The following is a 25000-nucleotide window of genomic DNA, read 5'->3' on the forward strand; positions in this document are numbered from 1 at the left end:
CTCTCTCTCTCTCTCCACTTTTGAAACATTTGAAAAATTATTATCACTTAATCTCTCAAGGTAAATATAATGAATTAAGTATCTCTATCGATAGGCCTATGCTTGCGCGCTCTCTCTCTATCGTCATAATATTTCATTCTTCACTGTATTGTTCCTCACGATTTCCACAAGTACTGCCCAAATTTTAAGACCCTTTCTCTCACAGGTTTAAGATCCGTCTATAATTACGTATGAATTTTACGTCAGTTTAGTGTCAAACATTACTTATAAATAAGGTTTCACAGTAGGCTTTAAAAAAGGATGATCGATATTCTACCCTGAACTGACGTTACCAAACCAACATTAACGAATAATGTAGAGCCTGTTTCTACATTCAAGTATAAATGATTATAGGACCTCAACAGAATCTTTATGGTGTAAAGTAGAAGGAAATATAGAAAGCAACAAACACTATAATTTTGAAGCTCCGCCCCCTTTCAAGAGTTGCCAGGTGTGGCATTATTGAACAATATATGTCCGAAGATTTAAAAAAACTGTATCTTAACTTTCCTTGCTGAGTGTACATACTTATCAAGTAATTACATGATCAGAGCCCTCCCTCCTCCCCACTCATGGACATAGGGCACAAATGAATTGAGCTCATTAGCTGTGTTGTACCAGTTCTTCCCTGAAAGTGGCTGGGCTAGCTACCTACACCAAAACAAGAGTGCTACCACAAACTTAAAATTTTGAGCTACTATGTAAGTAGAAACTTAATAGCTATGTAATTATTGGGTAAGCATATATAAAACTCTGTTGTATTTCAAAAATGTCATTTTTCCTAATTCTAATCTCTTAATTTCCCTTGAGCTTAAACACTTTTGTCAACATTCCCAAACTCATACTCAGGAGAATTATATTGTGCCTTCTAGGTTCGGTCATCTCTTAGGTAGAAAAAAGTTTGACAATGATATTTTATAAACTACAACATGCCCCAATAATTGACCTTATAGTGGAGATGGGCTTACACTTGTCATTTGCCTCTTCATGACAAGTCAGTGAAATTCATACATTGTAAAACAATCACTGAGACTGAAGGCTGTAATTCAGCTTGCTTGTCTTTAATCACTGACTTTGTTGTGAAGAATCAAACTTCTTGGATTAGGACCCATGCTACAGAAACATTTGCTATTCCTTCACATAAAAATCATGCTTAAGACAGTGGTAGTGTTATTTGCCTAGCTAGCGCATTGCTATTGTGCTTTATAGAACAAAAGATCTTACAGAAATTTCAACCAAACTTCTTCCATATACAAGATGGTCCTGAAGATCCACCACAATACACGCTATTCTGTCCTGCTCAGAATTGTAATGATTAGGTCTTGTGAAAATGAGTTAACAAAGTAATGGCAGTAAGTTATGGGATTGTATTAAATAATCAATCTCCTTTTTTTCCATGTTTAGAAAGAGCATTATTAAGGAATATATCCATGCAGTATTGCTTTTATATTTGATTAATTACAATGGGAACATTTTGCTTGAGTTTTGAGTCTGTAATTATTCTAATCCATGGAAGTTATGAAATTTGCTTAGATTATTAGTAATCTCAGTCATTTATTAAAGAATTTTATGATAAAATCAGACTTTTGCATAAAGACTTAGAATTTTATCATTGGCAATATACCATGTTATCAGATACATTTGTTTATGCAAGAATCATTCTGACCAGTAAAATACTTGAAAAAAACTGGTGATTTCATAAATCTTTTGATTTTTTTGTGTGTTTTTGTTTTAAAGGGCAAATATACAATTGGCCTGGGACAAACCAAGATGGGCTTCTGCTCTGATCTGGAGGACATCAATTCTCTTTGTCTCACAGCCCTCTCTCATTTGATGGAAAGAACACGTGTTGGTAAGTAATAATTCTCGGATACACTTGGTAAAAGGAGACAGTGTAGGCAAAAAAATCAAAGTAGTAATGCCTTAATTTTCTGGATCTTTCTTATCTGGAACTCAGCATTATACAACATACCTGAACCAAGGACCATGGACCTCCTCCCCCCCCCAAAAAAAAAAAAAAAACCCCCAAAAAAAAAAAAATACTCCCCCATGGTTGGCAATTCTGCATGGCCTAAGGAAATAGTCCGTGAGCCAGGAACCAAAACCCTCTCCTCCCCTTCTTTATACCAGGGACTATTTTTCCTAGTTAATTTGATGCTTAAGCTTCTAGAAAAGTCCTGTTACTGAAGATATTTCAGGTTGCAAGCACCTGTAAATTGTGATCAAAGTTGCCAATTAGCATATTTTTTATTGGCACTTATATACGAAACCTATTTCTGGAGGCAGAATATTTTACCCTTAGTCCTTATTGTATACCAAAATGAAGCTTATGAAAAGTACTTTTCATCTTGATATAGTATGTTTGAGTATCTTGCATATATCCTACATTTGTACATAAAATAATTTTAAAATAATTTTTTATTGGTACGAGAAAATAAATTTTTTTATAAAAACTTTTATATTCTTAATAAGGATATATTTATTATAGATATATATTTTACATTTCATTAGCTTTCCTTTGACACCAGAATGAGCATTCTAGCTTGAATAGATAATAAAAAAAGTTATAGGTTGTTGAAGTAATTGGGTTATTTGTTCTCAGTAGTGAAAATTCCAAAAAAGGGACTACATTAGTTAATTAATAAAGGGACATAACTTGAGTTAAAATATTTTTACTTAAAGGCGTTGATTAATAGTATAATTTCTGTGCTCAGCCCGTGTCACTACGTGAAATGTCCCTTTAGCACACATTTCTAAGGTAAATTATTGCTAACATACCAGAGAAAAAAGCTAATATGGAAATGCCAGAATATTCTGGCTCGCTCACCTTATTTAAAGGTGTCGGTATGGTTTCTGGGGCGAGTGAAACCACTAACAGGGGTCCTCTGCCATTTAGATTCATCCTCCTTCAAAATCCCTCTACTAGAGAGGAGCCGACCTATGGCCCACTCCCCGCTACCGTTACTGCTAGCACCTCTGACGTCATTCCTTTTCGTTAGCACGATCCAGACCGCACACGTTTTTTCTTGCTCTGTGTTGTGCTCGCTCTGGATTTATTATCTTTCATCATGCAACGTCAAGACTCATCTGCATCCAAGTTAAGTACTGCTAATAATGTTTTACATCATCTAAAGACGGCCAGGGGCCCGTTTAACCATTTCATTTCGGTTATTGTAGACGGCGTCGCGGCTCAAGGCGGCTCGCTCCCACGTGTTCCATTGTTTCGTGCTACACTCGGTCTTCTATACCGTTTGTGCTCGAATTATTTAGCAGTACATTATTATTCTACTGGTGATGCATTATTGACGTATCATTGATATTATTTATGTAATTTTTCACACGGGGGTTGTTCAAGAGTTCGCTCTAAGCTGGTAGCCTACATCGCTTCCTTCAGCTCAGAGTTCATGCATGCATGTTCTTTTAGTTGTCAGGTCTCTATGATAGGCTCCCTAAAGGAGTCAGGTCCTTTCTTTTTTGTCCTGAGCTACCCTGGTCACCGCCCTACGTTTCTACGTATCAGCATAGGCCAGCTGCTTTAAGTCGCTAACGTCGCCCTCCCTTCTCGGTTGGTCCGATCCAGCTTCTCCAGGACACTTTTTTTCTCTTCTCCATCATATTTCTTCCTTCTCCCCGTGTTTTGCTAGGATGTTTTTGGTATTCATGCTTTTCGAGATGGTTCGGGCTGGCCCAGGCCACCTTCGATTGCATGGTCTTTCTCACCGCGTGGCTCATCCCATGGCCGAGAAGGGTCCAGGCGACTGTTATGAGCCACCCAGCGTCGGTCCCCCATGCTTACTCCCTCCTCCAGGGGGGAGATACGCTCGTTCACGTTGTCCCTAGCAACCGATCCGAGTTCCCTCCCTCGGTTGGCCACCAGGCTTGGTTACGCTTGGCACTCCTTGGTTCTCAGGCCGCGCTCCCCTACCCCGAGTCATCACCCTTCCCCGCTCTGGCGGATCAGGGCTCCGACATTGCCAGGTCCCAGGACCAGTGACTGTGGGCAAGCTCTGGCATCATTTCAATACCCCTTGCATGTTTTCCGTTATTCTTAACATCCATTATTTTAGTTTAAGTTGGCAGAGACCCCACTCCCCATCCGGGTTTTACCACCTACTTATTCTAATTTTAAGTTTTTACGGTGGGGTTATCCACCCCGCCACCCATTATTGGTCCCCTCCTGCTCCTCACCCGCCGTCCCAATACTCCTCGCTCCGACATATAGGTTAGGTACTACTCCCGTCTCAAGTGATCTTTTGTCCTCCGGCATCGCCGGAGACATACTGATTCAAGTTTTACCAACCCTATCGGACACTCACCACGATACACAGCAGAAGAGCAGGTAGAGACTGATCCTTAGTATTATCTATTAACTCCGGTGCATTCCGGTGTTAGGATATATCACATCACGGACTTAGTCCAGGATGTTAGTGTTGATACTCATGTATCATTTCACTTACAGGTCACCCACTGCATGGAGTCGGGCTGCAATGCCGTACACCAAGACCCCTGTGGGCACGAGGTTTGCCAGACCCACGCTACCTGTGCGATCCGGTACAACGATTCGTTGGTTTAGCACCACGAGAGCTGCACGATCTGCTACGAATTAATGGATCAGGTCTCCTCCGGGGTAAGTAGGCCTCCGGATGCTAAACCTTGTCATATTTAATTCATTGACCAATATAATTCGTGATATATCAATAAGCATATATTTTAAGTTAATCTTAAGTAGCCTTAAGTATTAATACTAACCCTTTCTTTCAGGGTGCCCAAGCGGTTAGGGACGCCGCTTTGACCGCTTTGAAGGCCTGGGTTGGTGGCTTTGGACGGAATGTCACAAAGGGCCAACCCTACAATCTGTCCAAGGAGATAGCCACCCTCATCTTCCCCAGCGAAGACCGCCTCCTATGTGGACCCGGAGGCGGCGGCTCCTCTGATCGCCACCATCCAAGAGCAGTTCGCACTAGCTTCGGAGGAACCAGCGAATCCGGAGGTCCTGCAAGAAGTAGCAGCGCTTGACCTCAACCTCGAGCCCACGACGGTAGACACCACAGGTAGGGATGTAAGTGAGGCAGGTTTAGTAGGGGCTCAAGGTCTTCCCTTGAGCCCATCTAGAGCTTCTTCCCCTACTTCTTCTACTTCTATTCAGGGATTCACCAGGGATGGGCAGTCGATCCCTAAAGTCAAAAGTAAGCGTGACTTTAAATCGCTTCAAAAGACACTGTCCAAGAAGTCAGGTTCTAGCAGCGCACAGAAATCTTTGGCTCACCATCCCGGAGTGGACAAGACTAGAATGACTTCGTACTCGAAGGGTTCCAAGTCAAAGTCTTCTAGGGACAAGGCTCAGCTCTTCTCCGACCCTGAGTCTTCAACCTCTACAGGAACCCGTCCTAGGACTCCCAAAGAAAAGGTGGAACCTTCACCTTTCGACCCGGACACCTTCACTGCAAATATTTCGGCCAATATTATGCAGCAGATGGGTAGTCTGGTCGGGAACTTTGTGCAAAATAAGTTCCAAGATATGTTCACCCAGATCTCGTCTTCTTTGGAGGAGTCAGGCCAGTCAATCCGAGCCATTTCGGAGAGACTATACTCTGTTTTTTTTCATCTGTCCATCCGCCTGTGGTGTTTTTGTATGGTAACACTGCGTCCCGGGCTTTAGATAGTTACATTCAGCTTACATTCAACGATTATAATATCCTATTTCGAATATTAACGGTGTAATTCGCATACAGTAAATTATTAAAACACTTTTCAGTTACAAATGTACACCCAGATATCCTTTTATTTACCTAAAACTTACAATTAGCGTAACTATCTAAAGCCCGGGACGCAGTGTTACCATACAAAAACACCACAGGCGGATGGACAGATGAAAATAAACAGAGTATAGTCACTCAGGAGAACCTCATTGCAGGTCTCCGAGAAAATCCTGTGACCGGTCTTGCACAGCCCGGCATGGTATCCCAAACCATACAGGACTCACGTACTCTCCCTACCTTCACGGCAAGCAATCCCTGGAGGATTTCTTCCCACGCTCCCTTCGTAGACGGGATGCTGACGTTGGAGGGCTGTGGAACTCGAAGGCTTGAGGACTTCGAGTTCCATCTGGCAGATCTGCAACCCCCCTTCATCGGCTATGCCCGTCCATCGGCTATGCCCGAAGGAGATGGTCATCCTCTCCCGGGATCAAGCTCAACGTGAATGGCTTAGGAGCCTGGAGGAGTGGCAATGCTACAACACCAGGGTCCAAGCCTTTAAAAGCGCCTTCACGATTTTCACCGTGGACGTGGAAACGCCCATCCCGTTCACTTCGAAGGTAGCAGAGCTCACTTTACTGGCTGCTATGAAAGATGAACCAATGCCGCAGCTCCGGGAGACGGAACCTACATCCATCCTGCTCCCCGGAACAGACGATCTATGGTTAGATCTCCTGGCCACCTTTTCGGTCAGGAAACTTAAACCAGACTGAGCCATCTCTCAGTTTAGCGAGAGACTACCCAGGCTTCCGGACAGCCTCATCCAAGCTGAATTCGATGCCAGAATGAGATTGTCCAGGTCCCTCAGTACTCTAGTTACTAGTTATGATGGAGGTATCGGCTCTGATCTACGGAGAAGAGCCGCTGTTCAAAATCATAGCAAAGTCACAATTGTATACGTACAATACATTGTGACTTACATGATTTTGTCATAGCTAGACGGAATTGTTGGAAACATGTCCTGGCAGAGGCCACCATCCGACATGAGCCCAATAAGCTCTTAGCTGCTTCCATCTGGGGTGCTGATCTCTTCCCAGAATCAGTAGTGAACTCAGTTCACTGCGAGGCAACCAGACTCAATCAGAGTCTGAAGGTTTGCTGGGGATTGACCAGCAAGAGGAAGTCGGATTCGGCTGCATCAAATAAGAAATCCAAGAAGCCTAGGAAATTCCAGCCTTTCCAGGCTCCTCAGCAACAGGCAGTGATGCAGGCGGTTCCGGTGTCACAAGTACCGCAACCGTCCACCTCCAAGGCGCAACCACAACAACAGTTTGTGCTGGTGGCGCAACCTCAGCACACGCAGGCTTCGACCTCCTACGCTGTCTCCCCGGCTTTCAACCCAGTGTTTTAAAGCCAGTCCTTTCAGCCATTCAACAGGTTTGGCAGGGGTAGCAGAGCTAGAGGTGCCTTCCGCTAAAGAGGCGGCGGAAGAGCATCTAGCCGAGGTAAGAACTTACGAGGAGGACGCGGGACACACCCTTCCCCGAGCCAGTGAGAATCCTCAGGTAGGAGGGAGACTGTTCCTCATTTGCCACAGATGGAGGTTCAGCAAATGGGCCCAAAGTATTGTGTCCAAAGGTCTAGGCTGGAGCTGGATCAAAGGTCTTCCTCCATCCAAAACCTTCCATCAACAACCAACAGCAGAATTGATAGAGTACGCTCATGAACGCCTTCAGAAAGGAGTAGTATCAAGAGTCAAGCATTTAAAGTTTCAAGGTCGCTTGTTCAGCGTGCCAAAGAAAGGCTCAAACAAACGAAGAATAATTCTAGACTTGTCCCGTCTAAACTTATTCGTTCGTTGCGACAAGTTCAGAATGCTGACCATCTCGCAGGTGCGGACCTTACTCCCCCGTGGGGCCATCACCACCTCTATAGATCTTACAGACGCATACTATCATGTTCCAGTAGCAGGACACTTCCGCCCGTTCCTAGGCTTCAGGCTAGGGAACCAAGCATTCTCCTTCAAGGTGATGCCTTTCGGGCTCAATGTAGCCCCCAGAATATTTACAAAACTGGCGGAGACAGTCGTTCAAGAACTCAGGTCTCAAGGAATAATGCTAGTAGCTTATCTGGACGATTGGCTCGTTTGGGCCACAAGCATCGAGGAATGCCACAAAGCAACGGTCAAAGTAATCCAGTTTCTGGAACACCTAGGGTTCCAGATAAACAAGACCAAGTCCTGGCTAACACCGGAGTCTCGCTTTCAGTGTTTAGGCATTCAATGGGACTTGAACTCCCACACACTATCAATTCCGTCGTTGAAGAAGAAAGAAATGGCCAAGGCAACAAGACAATTTCTCAAGTGCAAACAGACGTCCCGGAGGAACCAGGAAAGGATCCAAGGCTCTCTCCAATTTGCTTCGATAACAGACGTTCTGTTAAAAGCAAAACTGAAAGATATAAACCGCATCTGGTGCTCAAGAGCAAACAACAGGTCCCGAGGCAAACTAGCCACTGTCCTGGCTATCTTACGCAAACGCCTCCGCCCCTGGACAGAGGTCAAGAATTTGTCGAAGAAAATTCCCCTTCAGTTCCCTCCGCCGGCACTAGCTATCCACACAGATGCGTCACTAACCGGCTGGGGAGGGTACTCTCAGTACAAGAAGGTACAAGGAACCTGGTCCCTTCCATTCCGCCAGCTTCATATCAATGTACTGGAAGCTATGGCAGTGTTCCTCACCCTGAAAAAGCTTCATCCAGCCAAGAAATCTCATATCAAACTGGTGCTGGACAGTGCAGTGGTAGTACACTGCATCAACAGGGGAGGCTCCAAGTCAAGCCATGTGAACCATGTCATGATAGCCATATTTTCATTGGCAGCCAAGAACAAATGGCACCTGTCCGCCATCCATCTAGCTGGAGTAAGGAACGTAATAGCGGATGCGCTATCTCGTTCAGTCCCACTGGAATCAGAGTGGTCCCTGGACAAGCAGTCATTCAACTGGGTCTGCCAACAAGTCCCAGGGCTTCAGGTGGATCTCTTTGCCACGGAGTCGAACCACAAATTCCCTTGTTACGTGGCTCCCAACCTGGACCCTCTGGCTTATGCCACAGATGCCATGGCTATAGATTGGAATCAGTGGAAGAAGATTTACATCTTTCCTCCAGTGAATCTAATCTTGAAGGTTCTGAACAAACTCAGGACATTCAAGGGACGCATTGCTCTAATAGCCCCCAATTGGCCCAAGAGCAATTGGTTCCCACTATTACTGGAATTGGGACTCCGACCTCAACGGATTCCCAATCCCAGGCTATCACAACTAGTACAAACGAAGACTGTGTACGCTTCCTCAGGGATTCAGAAAACCGTAACTTTATGGATTTCATGAAGTTTGCTGCAAAAAGGGATGCCAACATCGACCCTTAAGATATCCTATTCTTAGAGTCGGATAAACGGGAATCAACCCTACGTCAGTATGACTCAGCAGTTAAAAAAACTAGCTATATTCCTGAGGAATTCTGAAACCCAAACCATGACAACCAATCTGGCCATATCCTTTTTTAGGACACTGTTTGAAAAAGGTTTAGCAGCAAGTACTATTACTACTACTAAATCTGCACTCAAGAAAATCTTCCAGTTTGGTTTCAAAATAGACCTAACAGACTGTTATTTTTCATCTATCCCCAGGGCCTGTGGTAGACTCAGGCCATCAGAGAGGCCTAAGTCTGTGTCATGGTTCTTAAATGATGTTCTCAAACTGGCCTCAGACACTGATAATGAATCATGTGACTTTTTACCCCTCCTGAGGAAAACATTATTCCTTTTAAATCTAGCTTCAGGAGCCAGGGTATCTGAACTGTCGGCTCTATCTAGAGACTCTGGTCATATAGAGTTTCTCCCTTCAGGAGAAGTATTACTTTCTCCGTCAATTTCTAGCTAAAAATGAGAACCCACTAGATAGGTGGGCCTCAAATAAAATTCTCCCACTTCCACAGGACCCATCCTTATGCCCAGTTACTGCCCTAAGAGCATACCTAAATAGGATGGCCCTAAGATCTTCAGGCCCTTTATTTATGAGGGAAAAAGGTGGCACTATTTCCTTAAAAGGAATTAGGCAACAAATATTATATTTCATTAAACAAGCCAACCCAGAGTCCTTCCCTCGTGTACATGACATTAGGGCAGTGGCTACCTCTGTTAACTACTTTCAGCATATGAATTTTGATGATCTGAAAAAGTATACAGGCTGGAAATCTCCGACAGTATTTAAACGCCATTATCTTAAGTCCTTAGAAGCACTTAAATTTCCAGCAGTGGCAGGGGGAAACACAGTTTCTCCTGACACTGCTTAAGTAGTAGTAAGTACCTAGTTTAAATCTAGATCTCTCCTTTCTACCTGCCTCACTGACATTCTTGCTGTGGCTCTGCCACCATGTAGCCTTTGCCGTACCTTGGATGCCACATGTTATACATAGTTGTGATGTTTCCTTGTATTTTAATTTTAGGATTAATCACACTTTAATTTAATATTTTATCTAATTTTAAGGTTAACTATATTTTACTGTATTTACTCTTAATTTTTATACATTCAACTTACCTGTCAGATATATACTTAGCTTTAGACTCCGTCGTCCCGACAGAAATTCAAATTTCGCGGCACACACTACAGGTAGGTCAGGTGATCTACCGTCCTGCCGCTGGGTGGCAGGAATAGGAACCATTCATGTTTTCTATCAGATTTTTTCTGTCGCTGGTGCCGTCAACATTGTTGTTGGTACCTCCTGGCTGGAGTTCTTTTTTCATCGCAATTGACCTTCTTGACCGACTTTTGGTGACGTACTTGGATCGTTGTATTGGCATACGCTATTGTGGACCGTTTCTTGAACTTGATTTTGGATTTTTCTAAGAATGTCTGACTCGAGTGTTGTGAGATGTGTGAATGAGGGCTGCAGGGTGAGAATGCCGAAAACTTCAGTAGATCCTCACACTGTATGCAGGCGTTGTAGAAAGTATGAATGTTCTTTTGCTAACACCTGTAAAGAGTACGAGAGCCTGAGTGCAGAAGAATGGAAGAATCTTGCTTCTTATATGAGGAAAGCTTCCAAAAGCCGGAGTAGATCTAGGTCTAGCGAACTAGTTTCTAGCTTTCTAGCTTCTCCCCATCATGCATTAATTAATCCTTCTCCCTCTATTTCTGCCCCTTCACCCATCTTAAATCCTACAGATTCAGCATCGGAAATTGCGGATCTGAAGGCTACCCTTCATAGAATGCAGGTCAAAATGGCGGCATTAGAAGGTAAGAGTGGTGGTGATATAACAGTGGACAGTGATGTGAGTGTCCCCAGTGTAGTGGAGGGGGCGTCTGATCGGCTCTACAACGCTCCCAGGTCTAGACCTCTTCCAAGCTCCCTGGCCCAGAGGAGAAGGAATGTCAAAAGCCGTACATAGGTTGTAGAGGTTCCCCACCAGTCAGGCGTCCCTTCGGCAGGTTCTGTTACGCCTTAGACTGCCAGGGATCGCTATAGGAAAAGCATCCTTCGTGAGTGCTTTTCGTCGTCAGAGTCGCCTTCACCTAGAAGAGGGTGGAAATACACGAATCTTTCTCGCCCCTTGAAGAGGAGCTGGAAAGCTACAGCTCTTGACTCAAGTCCCGAACACTTTCCAGAAGATGCATCTTTGGTAAAAAAGAGAACCTTTTTGACTCCAAGTGCTGTAAGGGAATCTCAGACGCCTTCCAGATCTCCCTCCCCTCGTTCCGACAGGAACAGGGATGCGACGACTGCTCAGATCCTACAAAAAGTGCAGGAACAGATCTCCTCATTAGTTGGAGTCCTCGTAGGAAGGATAACTCCCTTCCTATCAAGAGGTCCGCTGCGCTCTCAGAGGTTCCTCCCTCTAAACGAGAGGTTCCAGAGTTCTGATCTCCCGCTCCACACTCTTACAGGAAGAGTGGAATTGTGTCCGAGCTTCCTGAGATTGTTCCGCCTTCTCCCAAGCAACGAGCTCCTATAGATGAGTGGTTTTCTTCAGACATGGAAGAACCATCTTGGCGAGAAGCGCCAGGTAGGACAGAAGCCCTTTCCAGGCAAGGAGAACTTTCCGGGAGAGAGGAGAGGAGAGAGGAGTTTTATAGGCGCAAGGCGCCTTCAAAACGAACACAAATGTCCAGGAACGAAGAGCCTTCGAATCAAGTGGACGAACCGAAGGACCTTTCCATGGATTTTTCCGAGCAAGAGGCACCTTCCAAAGGTGAGGAGCCTATTAGGCGCTCGGAACTGTTCAGACGCACGGAACCTTCCACAATAACAGAACGTGCCAAGTGCGAGTTTCCTTCCAGGCTCTCGGAACATTCCGGACGTTCCGAACTCTCCAGACAAGCGGAAGAACTTTCCAAACAGGAATCTTTTTCCAGACGTGCGGAACTATCCAGGCGCGCGGAATCTTCCAAGCGCGTGGAATCTTCCAGGCACAGATCGCCTTCCAGGCGAGTGGAGCATTCCGAACGTTCCAAACTTTCCAGGCGCGCGGAACTTTCCAGACGTGCGGAACCTTCCAGACATGAATCGCCTTCCAGGCGCTCGGAACTTTCCAAGCAGGAATCTTTTTCCAAACGCGCAAAGCATTCCACTCAAGCGGAATTTTCCAAGTGCTCGGATCCTTCTGAACAAGCGGGAACTTCAAGGCGCGGATCGCCTTTAAGACGCTCGGAACTTTCAAAGCGGGAATCTTTTTCCGGAAGAGCGGAACAGTCCAAACGCGCATAACTTTCCAGGCGCGCAGAATTTTCCGCACAAGAGGAACTCTCCAAGCGCGAAGAACTTTCCACCAAAGCGGAACGTTCCAGACATGCGGAACCTTCCAGGCTAGAATCGCCTTTCAAGAGTTCTTCTCCTCGGAAGCGATCTTCCTCTTTGGGACTTCAGAAATCGGAAAGATCTGTGGTATCATGTAAGAGAATAGAAAGGACTTCTAACTCTTCCAAAAGAACGTAGAGAGTCTTTTTCCGCCAGTCCTTCACCGAATAGAGGCTCTCCTAATTCAGAACATGTGCGACCTACAGAGGATTTGTCCGTTTCAAGGGATCGTTCTCCTTCAGCTGGTCTCGAGCTAGAGGATATCTCGGAAGACGAAGCTTCAGCTAATGAAGGACTGTCTAATTATAAGACTATCCGCACTTCTGTTCCAGGAATACGGAGAGTTGCTGAGCCCTGCCGCACCTCCTTCTCCTCGGTCTCTCTATTCGAGCAATAAGCCATATAAGTCCTCTTCCTTCTTGAAAATGAAACCGGCCATTTCAATGAAGAAGGCTCTCCAGTCTCTCGGTTCTTGGATGATCTCCAAGAAAGAATTAGGAAAGATTGTCTTCTGTATGCCTCCCGCCAGACTGGCAGGTAGAAGAGGCATTTGGTACGAAACAGGAGAGAATATTGGGTCTGTCTCTTCCTGCTTCTGCGGAGTCGGATTTCTCGAGTCTGGTAGACTCTTCCAGGAGACACGCCTTATCCTCTGCACGATCTACTTGGAGCATGTCTGATTTGGATCACCTCCTCAAGGGACTCTTCCACTTGTTGGAAGTATTTAATTTCTTAGACTGGTCCCTTGGGTTAATATCTAAGAAGTCTCAAGAATCGGAAAGTCTCAGCCCAGAAGTGCTTCATAGCATTCTGGCCTGTATTGATAAGGCGGTCCAGGATGGTTCTGGAGAAGTATCTTCCCTCTTTGGAGCAGGGATACTAAAAAAGAGAGCAGTTTTTGGTTCATTTCTGACCAAGGCTGTTTCTCCTCAGAGAACTGCCTTGCTGTTCGCTCCTTTATCAGAACATCTGTTCCCTTCTCAGTTAGTGAAGGAGATATCCCACTCACTTACTGAGAAGGCGACACAAGACCTTCTTGTCCAATCAGCAAAGAAGAACAGAACGGTTACGACGGCTGCTAAGAAAGTCTCTCATCCGTTTCAACAGCCCTTTCGTGGAGGTCGTAAGACACGACCCCCCTTCAAAAGGAAGACTTCCGACAAGCGAGAAAGATCAGCCTTCCGTCCCTTTAAGAAGGGAAAATGATCTGCAGAACCTCCAAACACTAGTGGGCGCCAGGCTACTGGAATACACGGAAGCCTGGGCAAAGAGAGGACCCGACCCTTGGTCGATGTCTGTTCTGAGGAAGGGATATCGCATCCCCTTCAGGGACAGACCTCCCCTGACTTCAACTCCTCAGGAACTGTCCGCTCGTTACAAAGACCCTGTGCTGAGAAACATGCTCCTTCAGATGGTAGAGGAAATGTGGAACAAGGGGGCCATCGAGCCGGTGCTAAATCCACACTCTCCGGGATTTTACAACCGCCTTTTTCTAGTCCCGAAGGCTTCCGGAGGGTGGAGACCGGTTCTAGATGTAAGTGCTCTGAACCGATTTGTAGAAAAGGAGAAGTTCCGCATGGAGACTTCTGCATCGGTGATGTCTGCCCTACGTCCAGGAGATTGGATGGTCTCCCTGGACTTACAAGACGCCTACTTCCATGTTCCCATTCATCCCTCGTCGAAGAAGTACCTTCGTTTCGTGATGAAGGGGAAGATTTATCAGTTCAGGGCCTTGTGTTTCGGCCTATCCACAGCTCCTCAGGCTTTTACGAACCTAATGAAGAATTTAGCGAAGTGGCTTCATTTAAAGGGAATAAAAATCTCCCTTTACTTAGACGACTGGCTAATCAGGGCCAGATCGGAGAAACAGTGTTTGGAGGACCTAAAATCGACCTTAGACATGATTCGATCTCTAGGATTACTCGTAAACCTCAGATGATCCCCAGCCAGAACCTGGTTTATCTGGGGATTCAGATGAATTCTCGGGGTTTTCGAGTTTTTCCTTCGCAGGAAAGGCTCATACGAGGCTTTATGAAAGTCTCGAACTTCTTAGGGAAAGAACAAAGTTCAGCGAGGGAATGGTTGAGCCTTCTAGGGACTCTTTCCTCGCTGGAACAGTTCTTTTCCCTAGGGAGACTTCACATTCGCCCCCTGCAGTTCTTCTTAAAGAAAGTATGGAACTGGAAGACAGGGCAACTTTCGGACTCGTTCCAAATACCTCTCGAAGTAAAGAATCACTTGAGATGGTGGTTATCCCCTTTCAAAAAGAACGAGGGAGTGTCCTTATCCGTGCTGAACCCAAACTAAGTGTTGTATTCCGACGCTTCGGAAACGGGATGGGGTGCGACGCTAGGAACGAGAGAAGTGTTGGGCACCTGGACGAAGGAACAGGTGTCATGGCACGTCAACTGCAAGGAATTGATAGCCATACACCTTGCCCTCAAGTGCTTCGAATCAGTAGTCAGAGACGGGGTGGTCCAGGTCAACTCGGACAACACCAACGCTCTGGCCTACATCCGAAAGCAAGGCGGGACTCATTCGTTCTCCCTCTTCGAACTGGCGAGGGATCTCTTGGTCTGGGCAAAGGAGAGAAACATCATCCTCCTCACGAGATTTGTCCAAGGAGAGAGGAACGTGAGAGCAGACAGACTGAGCAGGAGGAACCAGGTCTTTCCCACAGAGTGGACCCTCCACTCAGAAATCTGTTGAAGTCTTTGGGCTCTATGGGGGAGGCCTCACATAGACCTGTTTGCCACGTTCCTCTCCAAAAGGATAGACATCTTCTGCTCGTCAGTAGAGGATCCGAGAGCATTCGCTGTCGACGCCCTTCTACTAGATTGGTCAGGCCTCGATGCATACGCCTTTCCCCCATTCAAGATTCTGGGCGAAGTAATCAGAAAATTCGTGGCCTCAAAGGGGATGCGGATGATTCTAATAGCCCCATATTAGCCAGCTCAAGATTGGTTCACAGAGGTACTGGAGTGGACGGTGGACTTCCCCAGATCTCTTCCAAACAGAGCAGATCTGCCCAGACAACCCCACTTCGAGAGGTATCATCAAAACCTCCCCGCTCTCGCTCTGACTGCCTTTCGACTATCGAAAGACTCGTCAGAGCGAGAGGCTTTTCTCAAAAAGCTGCAAAGGCTATCGCTAGAGCCCGTAGACCTTCGACTATACGAGTCTATCAATCGAAGTGGGAAGTCTTTAGGAGATATTGTAAATCGAAGAAGCTGTCCTCCTCCAATACCTCTGTGACCAACATTGCAGATTTCCTTCTTTTCTTGAGGGAGGAATCGCATCTTTCCGTATCCACTATAAAGGGATACAGGAGTATGCTTTCAGCTGTTTTCAGGAACAGAGACCTGGAAATAGCTGACAATAAGGATCTTCATGATCTGATCCAGTCTTTCGAGACTTCAAAGATCAATACTCCTAGAACCCCGAGCTGGAATCTGGACGTAGTCCTAAAATTCCTAACCTCGAAGAGGTTCGAACCTCCACACCTTGCCTCCTTCAGAGATATTACGAGAAAATGTTTATTCCTGTTGTCTCTCGCTACAGCCAAAAGAATGAGCGAGATACACGCTCTTGATTCTAGGGTTGGTTTTAAAGGAGATGCTGCCATTTGTTCGTTCCAGACTTTATTTCTGGCGAAAAATGAAAATCCTTCAAAGCCCTGGCCCAGGAGCTTTGAAGTAAAGGGCCTGTCGAACCTAGTAGGCAAAGAAATTGAGAGGTCCCTTTGCCCGGTCAGAGCCCTTAAATTTTACTTGAGTGAAAAAGAAGCAGCTGGGAGGTTGTCAACAGGGTCTATGGTGTTCTGTAAAGGATCCTAAAAGACCCATGTCTAAGAACGCCTTAGCCTTCTTTGTAAGAAGTGTAATTACTGAGGCTCACAATAATTGCCCAGATGACTCCTTCAAACTTCTTAGAGTTAAAACTCATGAAGTTCGAGCGGTTGCTACGTCTCTAGCCTTTCAAAGGAATATGTCGCTGAAGAATATTCTCGAAGCAACATATTGGATATGCAATTCAGTTTTTGCATCTCATTACCTGAAGGTTGTCAGGGTAACTTATGAGAAGTGCTTCTCTCTCGGTCCGTTTGTGTCAGCGGATACGGTGCTGGGACTTGGAGCAAAGACTGATCCTTAATTATTTGTGTGTATGTAAACCTTATAGTTAGAGATGTTCTTGGTTTTCAACTGTCAGAGGCACTTGATGTCGCACAGGCGGCCGTTGTTTTTGTCAGCAGGAACTTAGGAATATCTGACAAAAGAGGGTGTACAAAATTTTTTTTTTTTTTGTACTGTTGTGTGTAGATCTCTGCATTCATCCTCATAGCTGTCTAGGTATTCACATTTACCATAAATCTCATCATTTTGACATACCTTGGGGTGTTTGTAGTAACATCTTTCACCGAATCTGCAATTCCCTCTCTTCAAAAGGGTGCAGACTGTCTTTCTTTTCTTTGTTTTTCTTGCTCTTTCCCATCAGCATGAGTTCTGGGTAAAGCCTCATCGGGATTTTATTTTGTGTTGTCGTAATTTATTTCATCGTATGTATGCTGCTGTATTGCCTCATATGTAGTATATATGAGTATCTCTGCATCCATACTCTTGTCCTGCTCTTTGTTTTCATTATTTTTTTCTATCATTTCAGTTTTATTTTCTTCATTTCCAATTTCGTCTTCCTCATCTACTTCATCCTTTACTATTTGCACATTGTCTCAATTGGATAATATTATCTATCCATGATAGACATGTTGAGCAAAATACTCTTGTGTCCTTACTTGTATTTTGCTGGACTTCTGCGCATCGGGTTTTGTGGAATAACTATGCTATACGACACCTTACACAGTTAGCATGCCTTAGGCATTCTTTTTCCTATTGCATCAATTGGTATATTCACAATGTTCTGCTTATTCATTTTCTTTGTTGGAATGTGTTGATTTATGTAAATTTTCTTTATAAGTCTCTTGACCATTTGAATTTTATTTGGTACTCCTTCAATTATTTTCATAATATTTTCTGCTGACTTGCTCCAGTTTGAAGGATCATATCCTTCCAGTATGTCTATGAATGCTTTTGCATCTTTTTAGTTAGGGCTGCTATTGATCTCATAGATGAGAAATGCCAGCTCTCTTCTTGCTAACTCATCATATTGCATATCTGCAATGCAAGCAAGATTTCGCCATTGCTTTCCACCAGACAACGGTGCTATAAACCCTACGGATTGTAAAATCCACTTATGAATATGTTGAACAAGAGCTGTAAAACTGAAATGCCAGTAATGATACCAATGGTAACCGGGGCTGCCTGTATATATATATATACAGTAGTAGTACCTGAGACTAGTTCCTCGCTGGACGAGTGGTTTTCGCACTTGGCTGTCAATCCGGTGGTCTGAAGTTCAATTCCCAGCTCGGCCAACGCCAAATCAGAGGAATTTATTTCTGGTGATAGAAATTCATTTCTCGATATAGAGTGGTTCGGATCCCACAATAAGCTGTAGGACCCGTTGCTAGGTGACCAATTGGTTCCTAGCCACATAAACATATCTAATCCTTCGGGCCAGCTCTAGGAGAGCTGTTAATCAGCTCAGTGGTCTGGTAAAACTAAGATATACTTAACTTAAAGTACCTCAGACTTCGAACTTAATCTGTTCCAGAAGGCTGTTCGAAGTATGATTTGTTCGAAACTCGAAACAAATATCCCCATAAGAAATAAAGGGAATCAGGATAATTCATTCCAGCCATTCCAAAAAGTCCCCCTTTTCACATTTTTTCTATTATTAATGTGTTCAAAAGTTGAATTAAGAGTGTAAAGTAATGAAACAGTATGTTATATGAAGTAAAATTTTCGACATTTTATTTTTTGTGTACGATTTATGAACTGTTTGGTGGAAATGGAGCCCGGCCAGCTGGGGGATGGAGGGGGAAGAGAGAGGAGCCCTTTAAGGAAACAGGGTGCAGTATGCAAAGGGTGATAACAAAATCAATTTTAAGAGAGAGAGAGAGAGAGAGAGAGAGAGAGAGAGAGAGAGAGAGAGAGAGAGAGAGAGAGAGAGAGAGAGAGAGAGAGAGAGAGAGCGTGTTTACACTTGGATCTTAAGTGCACGAAAGAGATTAATTATGTCACAATACATCAGCTTACTGTTGGCAAATGGCAGACTTTTAAAGCAAACATGAGGATTTTGCACACAAATAAGTAAGAAGTCAAGAACGCAAGAAAAGGAAAAAGATAAAATAACTTTTCACAAGGAAGCCATTTAAACAATCAATTGAAGACATGCAGAAGTTGAAAGCAGCCCGTTTGTTTATTACAGAGCTGAGTTACTTTCACAGTAGTAAAAAATCATAAAAATTGTCACTAGATACGTATTTTACCGTAACAAAAATAAAAGTAATATGGGCAGATTGAGTGTAAATGAAAGAAATGGCCCAGCCCAGCTGATAAGTCAGTGGGAAGCAAAGCCCATCTTCCCTTTCCTCTCCTCTCTCTCTCTCTCTCTCTCTCTCTCTCTCTCTCTCTCTCTCTCTCTCTCTCTCTCTCTCTCTCAGCACACAAAACACTGACTCGAGGAAGCTTTTTTTTTTTATTGCATTTGATTGTTATGTTGAATTTTTTGTGAAATAATATTTTTTATGTGAATTGGTACTGCTTTTACTTACATATTACATTGACATATTATCATATATATTATATCGACGCAGGATAACTTTAAATCATCCATTCATTATTCCTTAAGAATATAAACGGCCCCTCATTCTACCTCAAGTTAGTGGTGTATCACCGAAATGACAAATGATTTTCTTAATCGCTTATGCTAAATGTTATTGTGAAAAGGTTTGTTCTTTCATCTCCTATTTTGTTAATATTGTTCAACTAGAAACCGTCTCACTCAGCACACCGAACACTGGCTCAATTAAGACATTTGTTCTTTTTTTCTTTATTGCATTTGATTATTTTCATAGTTTATCATTATGTTAAATTTATTGGGAAATTCCCATTTTTATGTAAGTTGTTATTGCTTTTACATACATACAGTAATATTTTAAGTCTCTCTTCTCCTTCTCTCCTCAACATATCAACACTCCTTCATTCAGTCTCAAGTCAGCTGGGTGTGATTTTACCATGGTTACGAATGATTTTATACATCTTTTGTGCTAAATTTGATATTGAAAGCTAAGTATTATATTACATGCTTTATACTTTTATTTGTTTTGTCGTATATGGTTATCATTTAACTATATACTGTAAATGAAAAAGAAATTTAATACAGTTTTAACTTGTAAGACCCAGTAAGCCATCGAATATATATACTGTAAATGAAAAAGAAATTTAATACAGTTTTAACTTGTAAGACCCAGTAAGCCATCGAATACACGTATAAGCTAGATAATAAGTCAATTTGAAGTATGAGCATTTGTTCGACAAATGATACAAAATTTTATAGAAAATTTTTTTAGAAAAACGGAAAGTTCGTCATAAGAAACGTTCGACAAATGAGGTACCACTGTGTATATATATATATGGGTTTGTGTGTGTGTGTATATATATATATATATATATATATATATATATATATATATATATATATATATATATATATATATATATATATATATATATATATTTCTGGGCTCAGCTCGTGTCGGCCTATGAAAGTATCCTTAATATCATTCTTTCTAGGCAAAATTAATCTAAAATTACCAGAGAAAAACAAAATTAAGAAAATGTCAGTAAAACTGACTCACTCACTCTATAAAAGAAGTGTCGGTATGAGAATAGGGGCGAGTGGGATCACTACCACGAGTCATTCACCATTTAGACCTTCCAATCTAAAATCCCCACCAGAGAGAGCTGATACGAAAGGGTGATGCTGCCGCTACTACTACTACTACTGACGCCACGGACAGCAGCGCCCCTAGCGGTCATCCTTAATCTTTAGACATACACGTTGTGCGCATTTTTCTCTCGTGCCGTGTTTTCTTCGGATTTACCACTCTATTCATCATGGAACGTGCTGCCATCGCATCAGCTAAGTTAAGTGCTTCATAAGTAGTATTTTACCGTATTTTAGTCTTCCAGGGACCAGTATTTTCCTTCCTAATAGGTCATATACGGTCTCCCGGTTGACTCGTGGCGGCGCCATGCCGCCTCATGTTAAGATTTCCCGGTCTCCCATACTGGGACTTCTTATACTTATGGGCTTACTATATCACGTTCATCATTTGTTACATCGTTTTTATAGCTAGGACAGCCCTTTTACCATTTCTCTTAGTTTGGTATTTAGGGCTATTCTGTGTTTCTGGCCCAGCATCCCGGCTCTTGCTCTTCATCGGCTATCGCTGGCTCCGAGTAGTCAACTGTTCCTCGGAACAGTTTGCCTCCTCCTGGGCTTCTTTTTCTTTTACTAAAAGTGTCTTTTCCCTCTTTTACGATGTATTTTTAGTTTTATTTAGGGTGTTAGGCTAGCCTAGGTGCATGTCCCATGTGTTGGTACAGTCTGGTTCACGTGGCCCTTCCATGGTTGTGTTGCTATCGCGGCTTAGGCCACTTGCGGTCACGTGTTCCATAGCACCTTACCCTTCCCCTTCCCTCCCTACCAGGTATAGGGAGGGGTCTGGGGGACTCCTTGGTTACCATGACAACCACAGTAGCCTTCCTCCCTCTTTCTCTGAGGAGGCCAGGAGCTCCCTCCCAGCTGGGGTATAGGGCGACCACTTGTCTCGGGTACCGGGTCACCGAGCGGGTAGTTGTAGGGACGGGGAGGGGTAGGCCACCCCCCCTCTCTCTCTCCCGCCGCGTTACGCCGGGAACCCCCCCTATTGCTCAGTCCCACCCTACCCCTACTGTAATGAACGGAGCCTCCGCTGCAGCCGGGGCCCCTTTGGTTATAGTTCGTCTGGCTCCGCCAGCGGGCGGGGTGGTCATTACTAGTGGTCTGTTGCTTGCCTACTATATCCTCCCTTTTTCCCGCTACCGAAGGAGAGCTTGCTTCTTACCCGGGCACTCTTCTAGTAGACGGGGAAAAGATTTATATATATTTCGTTATAAATATAAGGATGTACCCTAATTTTACGGTGAATTTTAGTATTAACTAACTTTGTGTGTACCATCTCCATCGTTCTCCGTCGTGGTTTCATGGCTCACCACCACACCTGGTTGGATATTTTCTCCTGTCTCCGGCGTAGCCTTAGACAACTCCAACCGCCTAGTTACCACACGTAGTATTATGGCGGGGCTCTGGTTTAATCTAACTTTCACGCTCCGGCATGCAGCGGAGCAATTGTTAGGCTGTAAGTGTGCTCCTGATACTTATGTATCTTGCCACTTACAGGCTACCAACTGTCAGGTCTTGGGGTGTAACGCGACGCTTTACGACCCCTGCGCCCACGACGAGTGCAGGACTCACGCCCCGTGTGCCACGACCCACAACGCTATGATCGTCTGGCACCCAGAAGCCTGCACCATTTGCTATGACCTTGTCAGTCAGCTGTTGGGGGGGGTAAGTCGACTTTTAGACTTCTTCATCGTATCACTAATAACACTTAGTTATAAGCTTGTTAAAACCCGTCCCCGCCGCTAGAAGCTTCATTTCGCCTTCTCTTTCAGGCTGCCGCCGTGAAGGAAGTCGCCTTAGTAACCCTGAAGGCTTGGGTGGGCGGCTTCGGGAAGAACGCCGCCAAGGGCCAGCCGTACATCCTAGATAAGAAGCTGGCCGTTCAGATCTTCCCCGGCGGCAAGTCAACCGGTTACGTTGATTCCATTTCGGCAGCACCTCTCATCGCTTCCATACAACAAGAGGTGCGGCAGTCGTTTGGGTCCGCGTCCACGCAGGAGCCGGTCCCAGACGTCGCGAACTTGGACCTGAACATTGAACCTATGGCGGTAGGGGCAGAGGATTTGTTGGTTGAGGTAGGTGTGTCGGGCGCCCAAGGTCTTTCCTTGGGCGCTCCTGGATCTTCTCCTGTCCCTTCTACTGCTTCTTTCCAAGGCTTTACGGGATCTGAGATCCCTACCCGCTCTCCCGCTCTCTCTGTACCCCCAAAGGTGAAGGGACAGAGAGAACAGAAGACCCTCCACAAGACGACTTCTAAGAAGTCGTCGTCGTCTTCTTCAGCAAAGAAGTCTTCGACTTCCTATGCTGACGCGGTGAAGGCAAAGCCGAGCTCTTCGTACTCTAAGAGCTCTAGAAGCAAGGCTTCTAAGGAGAAGGCTCGCGCTCCAGCCGAGCCAACGCCTTCTCCGGCCTCCACCGCATCCACTCCGGCAACGCCGGTTGGAGTAGCGGGACCCAGCTCCTTTGATCCCACTGCCTTCTCAGCAGTGGTGATGCAACAAGTGGGAGAGATGGTCGGCTCGCAGGTCTCCGCCCTCGGAACCAGGTTTGAACAGATGTTTGCGCAGCTGTCAAACACCCTCAGTCAGTCGGGCCAATCCATCCAAGATCTCTCTAACAGAGTTAGAGAGAATGAGGATCGAGTAGCTGGGCTTTCTCAGGTTCCTCAACCAATCTCCCCAGTAGCAGGTACTGGCATTCTTCAGCTACCTCCATATGAGTCCCTACCAGCCTTCTCCATGGATAACCCATGGAGAGTGGCCGCTTACGCTCCATTCAAGGACGGCATGATCTCTGTCCCGGAGTGTGGAACTCGAAGGATTGAGGACTTCGAGTTTTATCCTCCGGGATTAACTCAGCCTTTCATTGGATATGCTAGGCTGACCGTGGCGGCCCTCACTAGAGAGGACAAGATTTCCCGAGAAAACGTGCTGTATAGTAGAGAGCACGCACAGCGGGAATGGGTTCACTGCCTAGAGGACTGGGAGTGTACCAACACTAAGCTCCAGGCTTTCAAGAGTCCTTTCACTATTTTTGCGACGGAGGAGGAGGCTTCTCTTCCGTTCGCTACCAAAATAGTGGAAGTGACTCTTCAGGCAGTCCTCAAGGATGAGCCCATGCCACAGCTGAGGGAAGCTGATTCTACTTCTCCGCTCTTTCCAGCCTTTGGAGAATGTGGGAGAACTTGCCTGCCACGTTCACGATTGGTAAGCTTAGCCAGACTGCGCAATGGACCAGTTTGGCGAGAAGCTTCCAAGGCTGCCTGATACTTTGATTCAGGCAGAGTTCGATGCTCGAACTAGGTTTGGGAGGTCCCTCAACTCCTTGATTATCACGGAAATGGCGGCACTGTCTTATGGCACAGAACCGCTATTCAAGATTCTGGCCAAGTCTCAGCTCCAAACAGTTCAGACGGATGCTTTCGACTTCTTCCAAGCTAGGAGGAACTGCTGAAAGCACGTTCTGCAGGAGTGCACTATTAGGCACGAACCTAATAGACTCCTGGCTTCCAGCATGTGGGGGGCGGACCTCTTCCCAGAGTCCGCTGTGAATGAGGTGCACCACGAGGCTGCTAGGCTCAACCAGAGCCTTAGGGCTAGGTGGGGCATCTCTTCTTCTAAGAGGAAGCAAGAATCCGCCCCTGCTGCTGGTAAGAAACTCAAGAAGTCTGGTAGAAGGTTCCAGCCTTACCAGAAACAACAGCAGCAACAGCAGTTTGTTCAGGCCGTCCCAGTTACCCAACAGGGACAACCTCGACTTCGAAAACAGGCCCAACCCATCCTCCTGTTGTCCCCTCAGTCGCAACCCTCAACTCCTACGCAGTCTCGCCGGCCTTCAACCTATGTATGAAGGTCAGGCTTACCCAGCCTTTAATAGGTTTTCGAGAGGTAGCAGGGCGAGAGGCCACTTTCGCCAGCGTGGCACAGGGAGAGCGGCGAGGGGAATGCAATTCAGAGGAGGGACGCGGAGGTCAACCCGCCCAACAACAGTGAGGCTCCCCAGGTAGGAGGGAGGCTGTTCCTCTTCCGTCACAGGTGGGGGTTCAGCAAATGGGCACAGAGCATCGTGTCCAAGGGATTGGGTTGGAGTTGGATCAAAGATCCCCCTCCAATCAAATCATTTTATCAGGAACCATCAAAGGAATTGACAGCTTACGCGGAGGAACTCCTTCAGAAAGGAGCTATTGCGAGAGTCAAGCATCTAAAATTTCAAGGTCGCTTATTCAGCGTGCCAAAGAAAGGCTCAACAAAAAGAAGGGTAATCTTAGACTTGTTCAAGGGATAACAAACTCTTCTTCATTCGTTGCGACAAGTTCAAAATGCTTACCATCTCGCAAGTAAGGACCTTACTTCCCCGTGTGGCCGTCACATGCTGCCATCGATCTTACAGACGCATACTATCATTATCCCTATAGCCAGGCACTTCCGCCCATTCCTAGGCTTCAAACTAGGAACTCAGACGTTCTCTTCAAAGTGATGCCCTTTGGTCTGAATGTAGCCCCCAGGGTATTCACGAAAATAGCAGAAGTGGTAGTTCAAACAGTTGAGAACTCAAGGGATAATGGT

The 25000-nt window shown here is 45.2% G+C and overlaps 1 protein-coding gene across 2 annotated transcripts in view; it reads left to right on the forward strand.

The window, feature by feature from the left end:
• The window catches only part of LOC135205819 (hydroxymethylglutaryl-CoA synthase 1-like), a 640683-nt gene that overhangs the window by 70510 nt on the left and 545173 nt on the right, over positions 1-25000 (forward strand). For both annotated transcript variants that reach the window (XM_064236994.1, XM_064237005.1), the window contains exon 3: positions 1777-1891. In XM_064236994.1, the coding sequence (XP_064093064.1) occupies positions 1777-1891 (115 nt within the window). The remainder of the gene's footprint in view (positions 1-1776; positions 1892-25000) is intronic.

The sequence above is a fragment of the Macrobrachium nipponense genome, chromosome 11 (genome assembly GCF_015104395.2).
Source record: "Macrobrachium nipponense isolate FS-2020 chromosome 11, ASM1510439v2, whole genome shotgun sequence".
Taxonomy (NCBI): Eukaryota; Metazoa; Arthropoda; class Malacostraca; order Decapoda; family Palaemonidae; genus Macrobrachium; species Macrobrachium nipponense.